At 37.4% G+C, this 12,173-nt stretch overlaps 1 protein-coding gene and 1 pseudogene across 1 annotated transcript; both read left to right on the top strand.

The window, feature by feature from the left end:
* The first annotated feature begins 5,757 nt into the window (after positions 1–5,757).
* Positions 5,758–6,819, top strand: LOC103582591 (annotated as a pseudogene).
* Positions 6,820–10,814: 3,995 nt separating this feature from the next.
* LOC103582590 (olfactory receptor 7D4-like) lies at positions 10,815–11,753 on the top strand. Its single transcript, XM_008564140.1, has one exon. It carries the CDS (start codon positions 10,815–10,817, stop codon positions 11,751–11,753), a length of 939 nt encoding a protein of 312 aa, XP_008562362.1.
* The last annotated feature ends 420 nt before the right edge of the window (positions 11,754–12,173 follow it).

Genomic DNA, 12,173 nt, shown 5'->3' with positions numbered 1-12,173 from the left:
ACTAGTGTGGGGGTGGTATGTGTAGCTATAGCAGTGTGCTGAAGGTGGCAACAGCAGGAGTTCTCATGCCCAACTGATCTGGCTGGTGCATTTCTATGGCAGCAGACACACTGCACATTACTACAGCAGGAATTATGCACATGGCCAGGCTGGCTGGTGTGATGGAGTGGGCAGGGATCCTTTGCACATCTTGTCTGGCTGGCACTTCAGTGGCTGGTGTCATGCTGCAGGTGGAAGCTACATGGGGTGAGTTGAAACTAACTATGGAAAGACAGGCAATGGCTCCTGGTCCTGACAATGTCAACAGCAAGTGTGGTAGCAGTGGGTGTGTTCTGGTTTTCTTCTGCAGGAGGAACATATACTGGGTTCCTCTACCCTGCCACCTTCCCACAATCCTTGTAACTACATCACTTTTTCAAGGACAAGCAATATAAAAAGATGTAAAATGTGAGGGGGGAATGGAGTCGATGTGAAGAGTTTTTTGTTGTTTATGTTCTGATTGAGATCAAAGGTAAATAGTTATCAGTTTTAAACAACTTGCCATAAGATGATTTTGTAAGCTTTGGCAACCATGAAGCAAAAACCTATAATAAATACACTAAATAAATACACTAAAAATAAAAAGCAAGAAATCAAAATGTACTAATATAGAAACCACTTATACACAGACACACACACAAAGTAAGAGAAGGAATAAAATGAGCTACAAAAAAACTAGAAACAAGTAATATAATGGCAGGAGCAAATTTTTACCTATCAGTAATTACCTTAACTGCAAATGTATTAAATCTTCTAATCAAAAAACAGTGTGGCTAAATGGATAAAAATACCAAGACCCAACTGTATGCTGTCTACAGGAAAATCAGTTCACCTATAAGAACATATATAAACTAAAAGTGAAGGGATGGAAAAACATATTCCATCCAAATGAAAACCAAAAAAGAGCAGGAGTAGCTATACTCATATCAGATAAAATAGACCTTAAATCAAAAACAGCAAAAAGGGGGCAAAGAAGGTGGTTATAAAATGATAAAGTGGTCAATTTAGCAAAAGGATATAAGAATTGTAAATATATATGCACCAAACCCTGGAGAAGCTGAAAATATAAAGCAAATATTAATAGATCTAAAGGGAGCTATAGACCACAATGCAGTAATACTAGGGGTCCCTAATACTTCACTCTCAACAGATAACCCAAGCAGAAAAATCTACAAACATTAAAGTTTCATTGCACTCTAGACCAAATGAACCATATAGACATTACTAGGGGTCCCTAATACTTCACTCTCAACAGATAACCCAAGCAGAAAAATCTACAAACATTGAAGTTTCATTGCACTCTAGACCAAATGAACCATATAGACATCTACAGAACATTCCATCCAACATTTACAGAGTATATATTCTTCTCCAAAGCATGGTGAATATTTCAGAATAGACAATATATTGAACACAAAACAAGTCTCAACAAATTTTTAAAAATCTAAGTTATATGAAGTGTCTTTTCTGACCACAATGAAATAAAACTAGAAATCAATGCCAAGAGAAACCAAGGAAATGTAAAAATACATGAAAATTAAACAACATGCTCCTAACAACCAATACATCAATGAAATAATTAAGGAGGAAATTTAAATATTTCATGAGACAAAAGAAAATGGAAACAAAATATATCAGAATCTAGAGAACCCAGCAAAGCCATGCTAAGCGAATAGTTCATAGTAATAAACACCTACATTAAAAAAGGAGAAAGAGATCACATAAACAAGCTAACATTACTCCTTAATGAATTAGCAAAATAAGAAGAAACCAAAATGTGGTATATCTGCACAATGGAATACTACTCTGCTATAAAAAAGAATGAAATACTGCCATTTGCAATGACATGGATGGACCTAGAGAGAATTATATTAAGTGAAGCAAGTCAGGCACAGAAAGAGAAATATCACATGTTCTCACTTATTTGTGGGAGCTAAAAAAATAAATAAATAAATACACAACCAATCTGGGGGGTGGGGAGAGAAGAAGGCACAACAATTACAATTCCTTGAAGTTGATACAACAAGCAAACAGGACATTGTTGGGAGGGAGCGGGAGTGGCAGGCGGGAGGGAGGTTTCAGTAATGGGCCACGGTAATCAACCACATTGTATATTGACAAAATAAAGTAAATTCTTTTTTAAAAAAAAGAAGAAACCATTTGCGAAATGAATACAAGGAAAGAAATAATAAAAATCAGAGCAGATGTAAATAATATATAATAACAATGTGAATACTCAACAAAATAAAGAGTTGGTCTTCTGAAAATATAAACAAAATCAACAAACCTTTAGCTAGACAAATGTAAAAAAGAGAGGAGGCTGAAATAAACAAAACCCATTAGAATGGATACCACAGAGATAGCAAAAATCATTAGGGACTATTCTGAAAAACTAACTACATAATGGAAAACTTAAGTGAACAAATTATTGGACACATGAAAGCTACCAGGATTGAAACATGAATAAATATAATACCTTAACAGACCAATAATGAGTAAAGACTTCCATTGAGGAAAAGCCCTAATAATTTCTGAAGCTTGATACCCAGGCCAATATCCCCTTCTCATTTTAGCAAACTCCTTCAATGTTCAGGAGAATATCAAGTGATTGGAGTTGGAGTAGAATGACTTGGCCTATTTATGAATTAATGTGAATGTCATAGAACTGTAATGTAGAATATTCTATTCATTGTGGATATCATGCATCCATTCTTTATCAGATGAGGATATTGTTCTTGATTTCCTCACATCCTGAGTGTCTCTGCCCTAGCTCCTAATCACAGTAATTACTGTTAAATTTTCCAAGTGCATTTTTGGTATTGTAATTGTATTTATTTCTCTTTATTCACCTATTTTTATGAAAAAATAGGTTTAAAAGCATTCTAGTACTAAGCCATCTTTCCATACCTAGAATATTTATTACTTGTTCCTCACATATTATTCTTTTAAAATTGATGAGAATGCATTTTATTTAACCTTACCATTCAATTTCATGTCTGTATTTAGAAATGTGATGAGCTTGACGATTTCTTTTTTGTGCCATAGTTCTCACTTTTGGTCTCAAACTTTATTATACATCTAACATTTGTATTTGTATAGCACCTACTATGTGATAGGTACCATTTAACTCTTGGGAAAGAAATATGAGACAATGCAGACACAACCACAGACCCACAAATAAGAATAAAGACACTAACATGACAGGTACATCAAGGAGGAGTACAGGATGCTCTACTGTAAGGCTCACACCCTTTGTCTCTTGGGCCCTTTATCTCTTCTCTCCACAATGCAGACACAACCACAGACCCACAAATAAGAATAAAGACACTAACATGACAGGTACATCGAGGAGGAGTACAGGATGCTCTACTGTAAGGCTCACACCCTTTGTCTCTTGGGCCCTTTATCTCTTCTCTCCATCACACTGGCCTCCCAAATCCTCTCCTTAACAAGCTCACTGAGCCATATGTAAATTTGCATTCTGCTCCTCAGCCTAGAATATTCATTCTTTGCTCACTTACCCCGACTAACAATGACCTGTCCTTCCTCCGTCAGCTGTATTTTACAAAAGTCTCACCTAAATAAATTCCCATACTAAATTGGTCCTCTCTGAATTTTTCTGTCTTTAATTAATTAACATTCTGTAGGCATTAATAATACTGACACTTTTTCTACCATGGAGATTGTAAATATGTATTTTTAAATCTGAAATTTGCATTTTAATCTTTCTAGGATGATTTGATTTATATAAGCTTTCAATAATTTTAATCAGATTGATCAATTATATACTCTGGCAATTAACTCTGCTGATGTGAATACGATATATCCCCACTCAAGAGCATGCACACATGAGCACACACTCTCAAGAACCCCATGAATATTATTTTAATGGTTGTGTGCTTTTGTTTTCTTCTCCTATGTATGTATTCGACATGCTTTTTCCCCTTGGAAGAATTCACCTGGCAGGCATTCTCTGAAAAAAGGAGCGATAGGGATCTTCATTAACTAGAAGTGCCTTTTGGAGATCCAAAGAGGTAACAAACCTGTTATATCTATAATGATCAAAATTCCAACCTGGTCGGCTCCACCATTTAAGGGGGATATTGGTAAATGATAGTCATGTCATACAAATTTATTGTGATGTAAAGAATAGGAGTTCATCTTTATTAAATACCCATTATATGTCATGGAAACCACAGCAGAAAAATCCCAAATCCCATGCACTGTCTCATTTGATTCACTCTTCAATTCTACCATGTAAGGAATACTAAGGTGAAGAATCTGCAACTAAGAGACCTTAAATTACTTTCTCAAGGTCACACAGCAATAAGTCAGTGAACCAAAATTCTTTTACAGGAAATTTGACTCGAGAACCTATTATCCAAATCAGAGGTCTACATCGTACCTTGGGAGAGAGATATGTTCAAAGTAATTTTAATTATCATAAAAGTAAGAGTTTAATAATAATGATAGTGACATCTATTATTTAATGAGATTCCAAGTGTGAAAAAGGAGTTTTTAAACCTCACAACAATGTAACACTGTTAACCGCATATTTAGGGATACAAATAAGGCACTAAGAATTAATTGTCACATCACGAAGAAGCATCAGGTCACGCAATAACGGTTGTATGAGTTAAAAATTCATGTCTTAATCACTACTGTAGAGCTATTAGGAAGAAAAAGGAAGTATGGAGATTATCAAGGAAAACACATAAAATGTCTCTAATTATTTTGGAAGGATTGTATCATAAAAGAAATTGGTCTCTGTCCATAGATTCAAATACAGTTATTAAAACTAATTGGTAGATGATAAAAAGAGATACATTTCAATTACAGTTTTACGTAATAACTTCGTATGGCATAGATTATACGAAGTTATACGAACCATCATTTGACTGGATCCACCAGTTTGTCCTTGCTGAGTCTATGTTCCCCTTGGGCAGTACCAACCATGAACTAAACATGGAATGGATACTAGTGCATGCTCAGCCATGGAGGATGTATAATTCCTCCTATGGGTGTCTTTATCGAAGGACAACCAATCAGTCTGGATAAAACTTTGGTATCACTGCACTACGATCTGAGACTCTCCATACCTTACACTCCCTTTGTCTCCCAGTCATTTCACAGATATCAGATCTGCATTGTAGTCTGAAGACTTTCCCTCACAACTACTACTTTCTTACATTATTCTTCTTTTTAAACCTCACAACAATGTAACACTGTTAACCGCATATTTAGGGATACAAATAAGGCACTAAGAATTAATTGTCACATCACGAAGAAGCATCAGGTCACGCAATAACGGTTGTATGAGTTAAAAATTCATGTCTTAATCACTACTGTAGAGCTATTAGGAAGAAAAAGGAAGTATGGAGATTATCAAGGAAAACACATAAAATGTCTCTAATTATTTTGGAAGGATTGTATCATAAAAGAAATTGGTCTCTGTCCATAGATTCAAATACAGTTATTAAAACTAATTGGTAGATGATAAAAAGAGATACATTTCAATTACATTTTTAAAGTGTGAGCAATTACATACGTTTAAAACGAAAACAGTAAACCAGTTGACTGAGTGAGTCACTGTCAGTAGAAGGTCTTAATAGTGGTTGAAGGACGTTCATCCAAGGGAGACATTGTAAAGTGATGACCAGCTGAGGAATCAGTTGGCTCTTCATTGAACATTGATTTTTGTCATTCACCAACAGACACATGAGCTACATAGAAGCAGAAAACCACACAGAACAATCAGAATTTCTCCTTTTGGGCCTCTCAGAGGATCCTGAACTGCAGCCCCTTCTCTTTGGACTGTTCCAGTTCATGTACCTGGTCACAGTGCTCAGCAACCAGCTCATCATCCTGACCATCAGCTCTGACTCCCACCTCCACACCCCCACGTACTTCATCCTCTCCATCCTGTCCTGTGTTGACATCTGTTTAACCTACACCATAGTGCTCAGCAACCAGCTCATCATCCTGACCATCAGCTCTGACTCCCACCTCCACACCCCCATGTACTTCATCCTCTCCATCCTGTCCTGTGTTGACATCTGTTTAACCTACACCATGGTCCCAAAGATGCCGGTAAACATCCAGGTACACAGCAAAGACATCTCCTACATATTGTACCTCAGTCAGATATATTTTATCATGATGTTTTCTGGACTGGATAATTTCCTTCTGACTGAAATGGCCTATGACCATTACATGGCCATCTGCCACTCCCTGCATTATACGGTCATCATGAACCCTCGCCTCTGTGCCCTGTTGGTTCATGTCTTGGGTCATCATTCTATGGGTCACCCAGGTTCATATTCTACTGATGATTAGGCTGACCTTCTCTACAGGCACTGAGATTCCACATTTCTTCTGTGACTTTGCTCAGATTCTCAAGATGGCCCACTCTGATACCCTCATCAATTATGTCTTCTTGTATGTAGCAACTGCACTGCTGAGTGTGTTTTCCATCACAGAGATCCTCTTCTCTTACTCTAGGATAGTCTCATCCTTAATGTAAATGTCCTCCACTGCAGACTTGTTTAAAGCATTTTCCACTTGTGGGTCTCACATCTCTGTGGTCTCCTTGTATTATGGAACTGGACTTGGGGTTTATCTCAGTTCTGCTATGACCCGTTCTTCACAGAGTAGCTCAATCACGTCGGTGATGTACACTGTGTTCACCTCCATGCTGAACCCCTTCATCTACAGCCTGAGAATAAGGATGTGAAGGGGGGCCTTGGAAGACTCCTCAGCAGAGCTGCTTCTTGTCTGTGAAGCATCACTGGCCTCAGAACAAGATGCACATCTGGGATCCTAAGGCCACTTTGTGAATTTAAATACTCTGGCTCCTGTTCTTCCCCATAAGACATGCTTCATTTCTATTCACAAATCACCCATGACTTTGCTTTGATTTATTTTTCTATTAGTTGTCTGAAAAACTCCCTCAGTAATTGCTTTATGAGTGTATATCCACACACTCTCCTTAAGTTCCACCATTTTAAGTTATTTTAAAGCCATGCCTAAAAATTCAATCTTCAGATTGAAGGCACTAGTAATGTCAAGTGCTGTCATGGTCTTTCCCCAAATTATCCTGTCAAACATAGATTTTCTTCACCTTAGTTTAGTTGTGGTTTTGTTTTTCACTGGAATCACTGGAATTAAATTTATAAAATACTAAAGTCAAAGTGCTTACCATATCAGCACTGTGTTTGTTGCTTTACATACATGAAATTATTTAACCCTTAAAAAATTTCTTTGAAATATTTTCTCTGAATCAGCCCATTTCACAAAGGAAGAGACTGACATTGATGTGGACTGTAACATTCTAACCTGGCAGTGAGCTCACACTCCTAACTTTCATAAGAATGTGATGTGATTTTAAATTAATACTGGAATCTGAATATTAACTCTGGTTGATTTGTGTGGTTCAATGTAATATACTGCCTAGGATATCTCTAGATGTTATTTCATTCTTCATGTTCCTTCCTTCCTCCTTCCCTACCTTCCTTTCTTTTTTTCTTATTTCCTTTCTTATTTCCCTCCTTCCTTTCCTTTTTACTTCCTTCATTCCCTCCTTGCACTGTTTCTTTTTCCTTTGGCTGTTTTACTGGTTAATATTAACTTGATCTCTTTCTTACTATGGCTACGACTGCTTCTATAGACACAAAACATACTCAAAAAACATCCATTCTGATATTTTCTTTGTACCACATGCGGCTCAATCATTTGGAGAGTGGAAACACAATAGAACATTCCCTTAATAAGGGAGCTTTGAGAATTCAACCCATGGGACACTAGAGACTTTAAACAAGTCCCCGCTGCCCCTACCTGATATTCTCTGATGCAGCCTTGCTGAAAACCTAAAGGGTTTATCAGAGACAGTTCATGGAGAAGACAAAGCTTCTGTGATAACAGTCACAGAGTGTCAGTGTGTCCCAGTGAGGTCTGGTGTGTGTGGTAAGACAAAAAGAGGACAGTGGGTACTGGCCTTAACATCTAGAATAATGAGCCTGGGTCAGTCCCATATTTATTTATTTAGTCTAAGAAGGTGAAGTCCCTGTACCTTGAAGGGACTTTGCTTTCTGCCAGAAGGAAACTTTCCCAGATCTCATTGTTCATCTCTCTTTCTTTCTGTCTCTCTCTTTCTTTCTTCCCTGCATTCTTTCTTTCTTCTCTCTTTCTTTCTTTCTAGAATATCTGTCTATAACAAGACTAAGAAATGGCCATTCTTGGAATGTGGTATTTTTAGAATGTCTTTTCCAAATTTTCTTCACTCTCTCCCAACCATTGTAGATTGCTGTTAGATTTCCTGTATTTCATTGTTTATTTATTAACTGCTCACTGAAGATCTACTATGCATGAGGTACTCTCTAGTTTCTTCCTAATGGAATCGGATTTTCTTTTATAATTCACCTAACTATTTTGGCTGCAGATCAGACTTATTGATATCACCGAATAGTTCTATAATATTGTTGTTGTTAGTTTTTTACTTAAAAGTCCACAATATAATACAAATAATATAATTATTTCTGATGTTTGGTTCACAGGCCAATGTCCTTTTTTTGTATGAATAATCAATTTTAATGTTCAGGAGAATAACAAAAGGTGAATGTTGGAGTAGCCTGCCTTGGCCTATTCATGAATTGTACACAAATGTTCTATTTTAATGTAAAATAAACTCTTGGCTGTGGTTTTCATACAACCATTCTTTATTGGGTTAAGAAGGTACCTCTGATTTCTACATGTCCTGAGAATCTTTTTGGAGTTGGCTAACCACAGTCCTAGCTCTTGAATTTTAAGTGCATTTTGTTGTATTGTGATTGTGGTTATGATTTCTCTTCATTGACCTCTTCTTGTGATGAACTGTGTAGACAAATATCCCAATATTAAACCAACTTTTCTTTGCTAGAATAGGTATTACTAGTTCATCACATATTATTCCTTTAAAAATAGATTAAAATGTATTTCATTTAATTTTACTATCCAATTGATTGTCTATATTCAGGCAGGTGATGTGCTTGAAAATTTCCCTTTTGTGTTCTAGTTGTCACTTGTGGTCACAGACTATCTTTTACACCAAACATTTGTATTAGTTGAACACCTTCTCTGTGGCATACACCCTCTAAGTCCCTGGAAAGAAAAGTGATGAGAAAAAAACAGTCACAATCTCAGATCCATAAGTAAACGTAAATTAATCAACATGAGGGACACATCAAGAAAGAGTACAACAGGCTCTGCTGTGGGGCTCACACACTCTGTCCCTCCTGACCCTCCACCTCTGGCCTCTCTAGTCCTCTCCATCACCAAGATCACTGAGCCATATGCAGATTAGCATTCTGTTCTTTCAGTCTGGAATGTTTATAGATTTTTTCACTTCCCCTGATTAACAATGACCAATTCTTCCTGTCTCAACTCAAATATTCATATTCCAACATTAAATTGCTTCTGTATGATTACATTTTGTCTTTAATTAACATTCACTAGTACTAATAATAGTGATCCCCTTTCTATTATAGAGAATGGCAACATTGCGTTTAAAATTGGCTTTTTAATTTGCTTAGGATGATTTCATTTAGATAAGTCCTGAATATTTTTAATCAAATCCATCACAACTATTTTGATAATTAGCTATTGATTTTAGAACAATACATTTGCACTTCACACTGTGGACCCATGAGCACACACTCTCACATACCTGTAGTTATTATATTAATGGTGGTGTATTTTTGTTTCTTCTTTTCATGAATGAAGTCCACATGCTTTTTTCTCTTCTTGGAATACTTCACCCAGCAGGCATTCTGAGAAAGAAAGTGCCATAGGGATCTTTGTTAATTCGAAGTGCTGTATGACAGTTCAAAGAGGTAACAGATCTGTTGTATTCATAATGATCAGTATTCCCCCTTTGATTGCTGCCCCATTTAATAAGGGATATTGATTAATGGTAGTCATGAAAGACATGTCTATTGTGATATTAAGAACAAAAGTTCACATTTATTGTATGTCCGTTAAATGTCATAGGAACCACAGTAGAAAAATCACATGCCTCAGCTCATTTGACTTCACTACTAATAGAGTTTAAATAACTTGCACAAGGTCATGCAGCAGTAAGCTTTTGGATCAAAGTTCTATTCCAGGAAGTCTGACCCAAGAACCTGTTTTCTAAATCATAGCTCTAGACTATACGTTGGAAGAGTTATATATCTGAAATAATTATCATAAAAGGTTAAATTTAATAACATTAATAATGACAGCTTTCATTTGCTGAGACTCCAAAGCTTACACATTTAGAAAGAAAAATATAAAGCACTGAGACTTAACCTTCACATACCTAGGAAGAAACAGGTCACAGAACAAATGTTGTCTAACTTGAAAATCCTTGTGTTTATTACTACCTTAGAGCTAGTAAAACAGAGAAAGTATGGGAATTATCAAGGAAAAGACATGAAGTGTCTTCATGTATTTTGGAAAGGTCATATCAAAGAAGAAATTTGTTTATGTCTGTAGAGTCAAACAGGACAATTAAGAGTAGTGAGTAGATGAAGAAAAGAGAGTGATTTCCTTTAAATTAAAGAAAGTCTGAATGATTATACACTTTTAAAATGAAAATAGGACACAATCAGGCTAATCAAATCATTATCAATGGAAGGAATCAATAGAGGGTCAAGGATGTTCATACAATGGTGACATTATAACGTGATCATTAGCTAACGTGTCAGTTACCTGTTCATCGAATGTTGCTTTGCCTCCTTCCCCAACAGACACCCAGCTACATGGAAGGAGAAAACCACACAGAAATATCAGAATTCCTCCTCCTGGGCTTCTCAGAGGATCCTGAACTTCAGGCCCTTCTCTTTGGACTGTTCCTGTCAATGTACCTGATCACGTTGCTTGGGAACCTGCTCATCATCCTGGCCATCAGCTCAGACTCCCACCTCCACACCCCCATGTACTTCTTCCTCTCCAACCTGTCCTTTGCTGACATCTGTTTCAGCTCCACCACGGTCCCAAAGCTGCTGGTGAACATCCAGGTACACAGCAAAGGCATCTCCTATATAGGGTGCCTCACTCAGATGTATTTTATTATGATGTTTTCTGGACTGGATAATTTCCTTCTGACTGTGATGGCCTATGACCGGTATGTGGCCATCTGCCACCCCCTGCACTACACAGTCATCATGAACCCCCACCACTGCGTCCTGTTGGTTCTGATGTCTTGGTTCCTCATTTTCTGGGTTGCCCTGGTTCACATTGTTCTGATGATGAGGCTGACCTTCTCTCCAGGCACTGAGATTCCACATTTCTTCTGTGACTTTGCTGAGCTACTCAAAGTGGCCCACTCTGATACCCTCATTAATTACATCTTTTTGTATGTGGCAACTGCACTGGTGGGTGCGTTTCCCGTCACAGGGATCCTCTTTTCTTACTCTAGGATTGTCTCCTCTTTAATGCGAATCTCCTCCACTGCAGGCAAGTATAAAGCATTTTCCACCTGTGGGTCTCACATCTCCGTGGTCTCCTTGTTTTGTGGAACTGGACTTGGGGTCTACCTAACTTCTGCTGTGACCCATTCTTCCCAGAGTAGCTCAATTGCCTCTGTGATGTACACTGTGGTCACCCCCATGCTGAACCCCTTCATCTACAGCCTGAGGAACAAGGATGTGAAGGGGGCCTTGGGGAGACTCCTCAGCAGAGTAGCCTCTTGTCTGTGAAGCATCACTGATCTCAGAACCAAGTTATCATTGTGGGTCCCAGAAGGAGATGTTATGTATTTAAATTTTCTGGCTGGTACTCGCTCCTAAAACATATATGTTACATTTTTATTTTAAGCACCCCTACTCTGCTCTTTGTTTTTCTATTACTTCCTCCTCAGCCACTCCCTTTGTGATTCCTTTGTGCATATTCATCCTATACAGTGTCCTAAAATTTTCTTTTTTGGTAAGTTTTCTTACAGCCTTGCCTAAGAATTCTAACTTGAGATTTAAAGTCGTTTTCATACCAAGTGCTGCCATGGTCTCTCCTGATCATCTTCTGGAACGTTGGTATTCGTTACCTTACTTTGCTTTTGGTCTTGTTTTTCCCTGGAAAAAAAAATGGAATAAAAATTAGATATTAGCTAAGGCAAAGGGCTT

This window comes from Galeopterus variegatus, unplaced genomic scaffold (genome assembly GCF_000696425.1).
Source record: "Galeopterus variegatus unplaced genomic scaffold, G_variegatus-3.0.2 Scaffold16885, whole genome shotgun sequence".
NCBI lineage: Eukaryota > Metazoa > Chordata > Mammalia > Dermoptera > Cynocephalidae > Galeopterus > Galeopterus variegatus.
The sequence above is the reverse complement of the archived record's forward strand: the minus strand, read 5'-3'. Positions and strand labels throughout refer to the sequence as shown.

Excerpts from the sequence above, each read along its gene's own strand:
- LOC103582590 (XM_008564140.1), top strand. The coding sequence starts at position 10,815 with ATGGAAGGAGAAAACCACACAGAAATATCAGAATTCCTCCTCCTGGGC.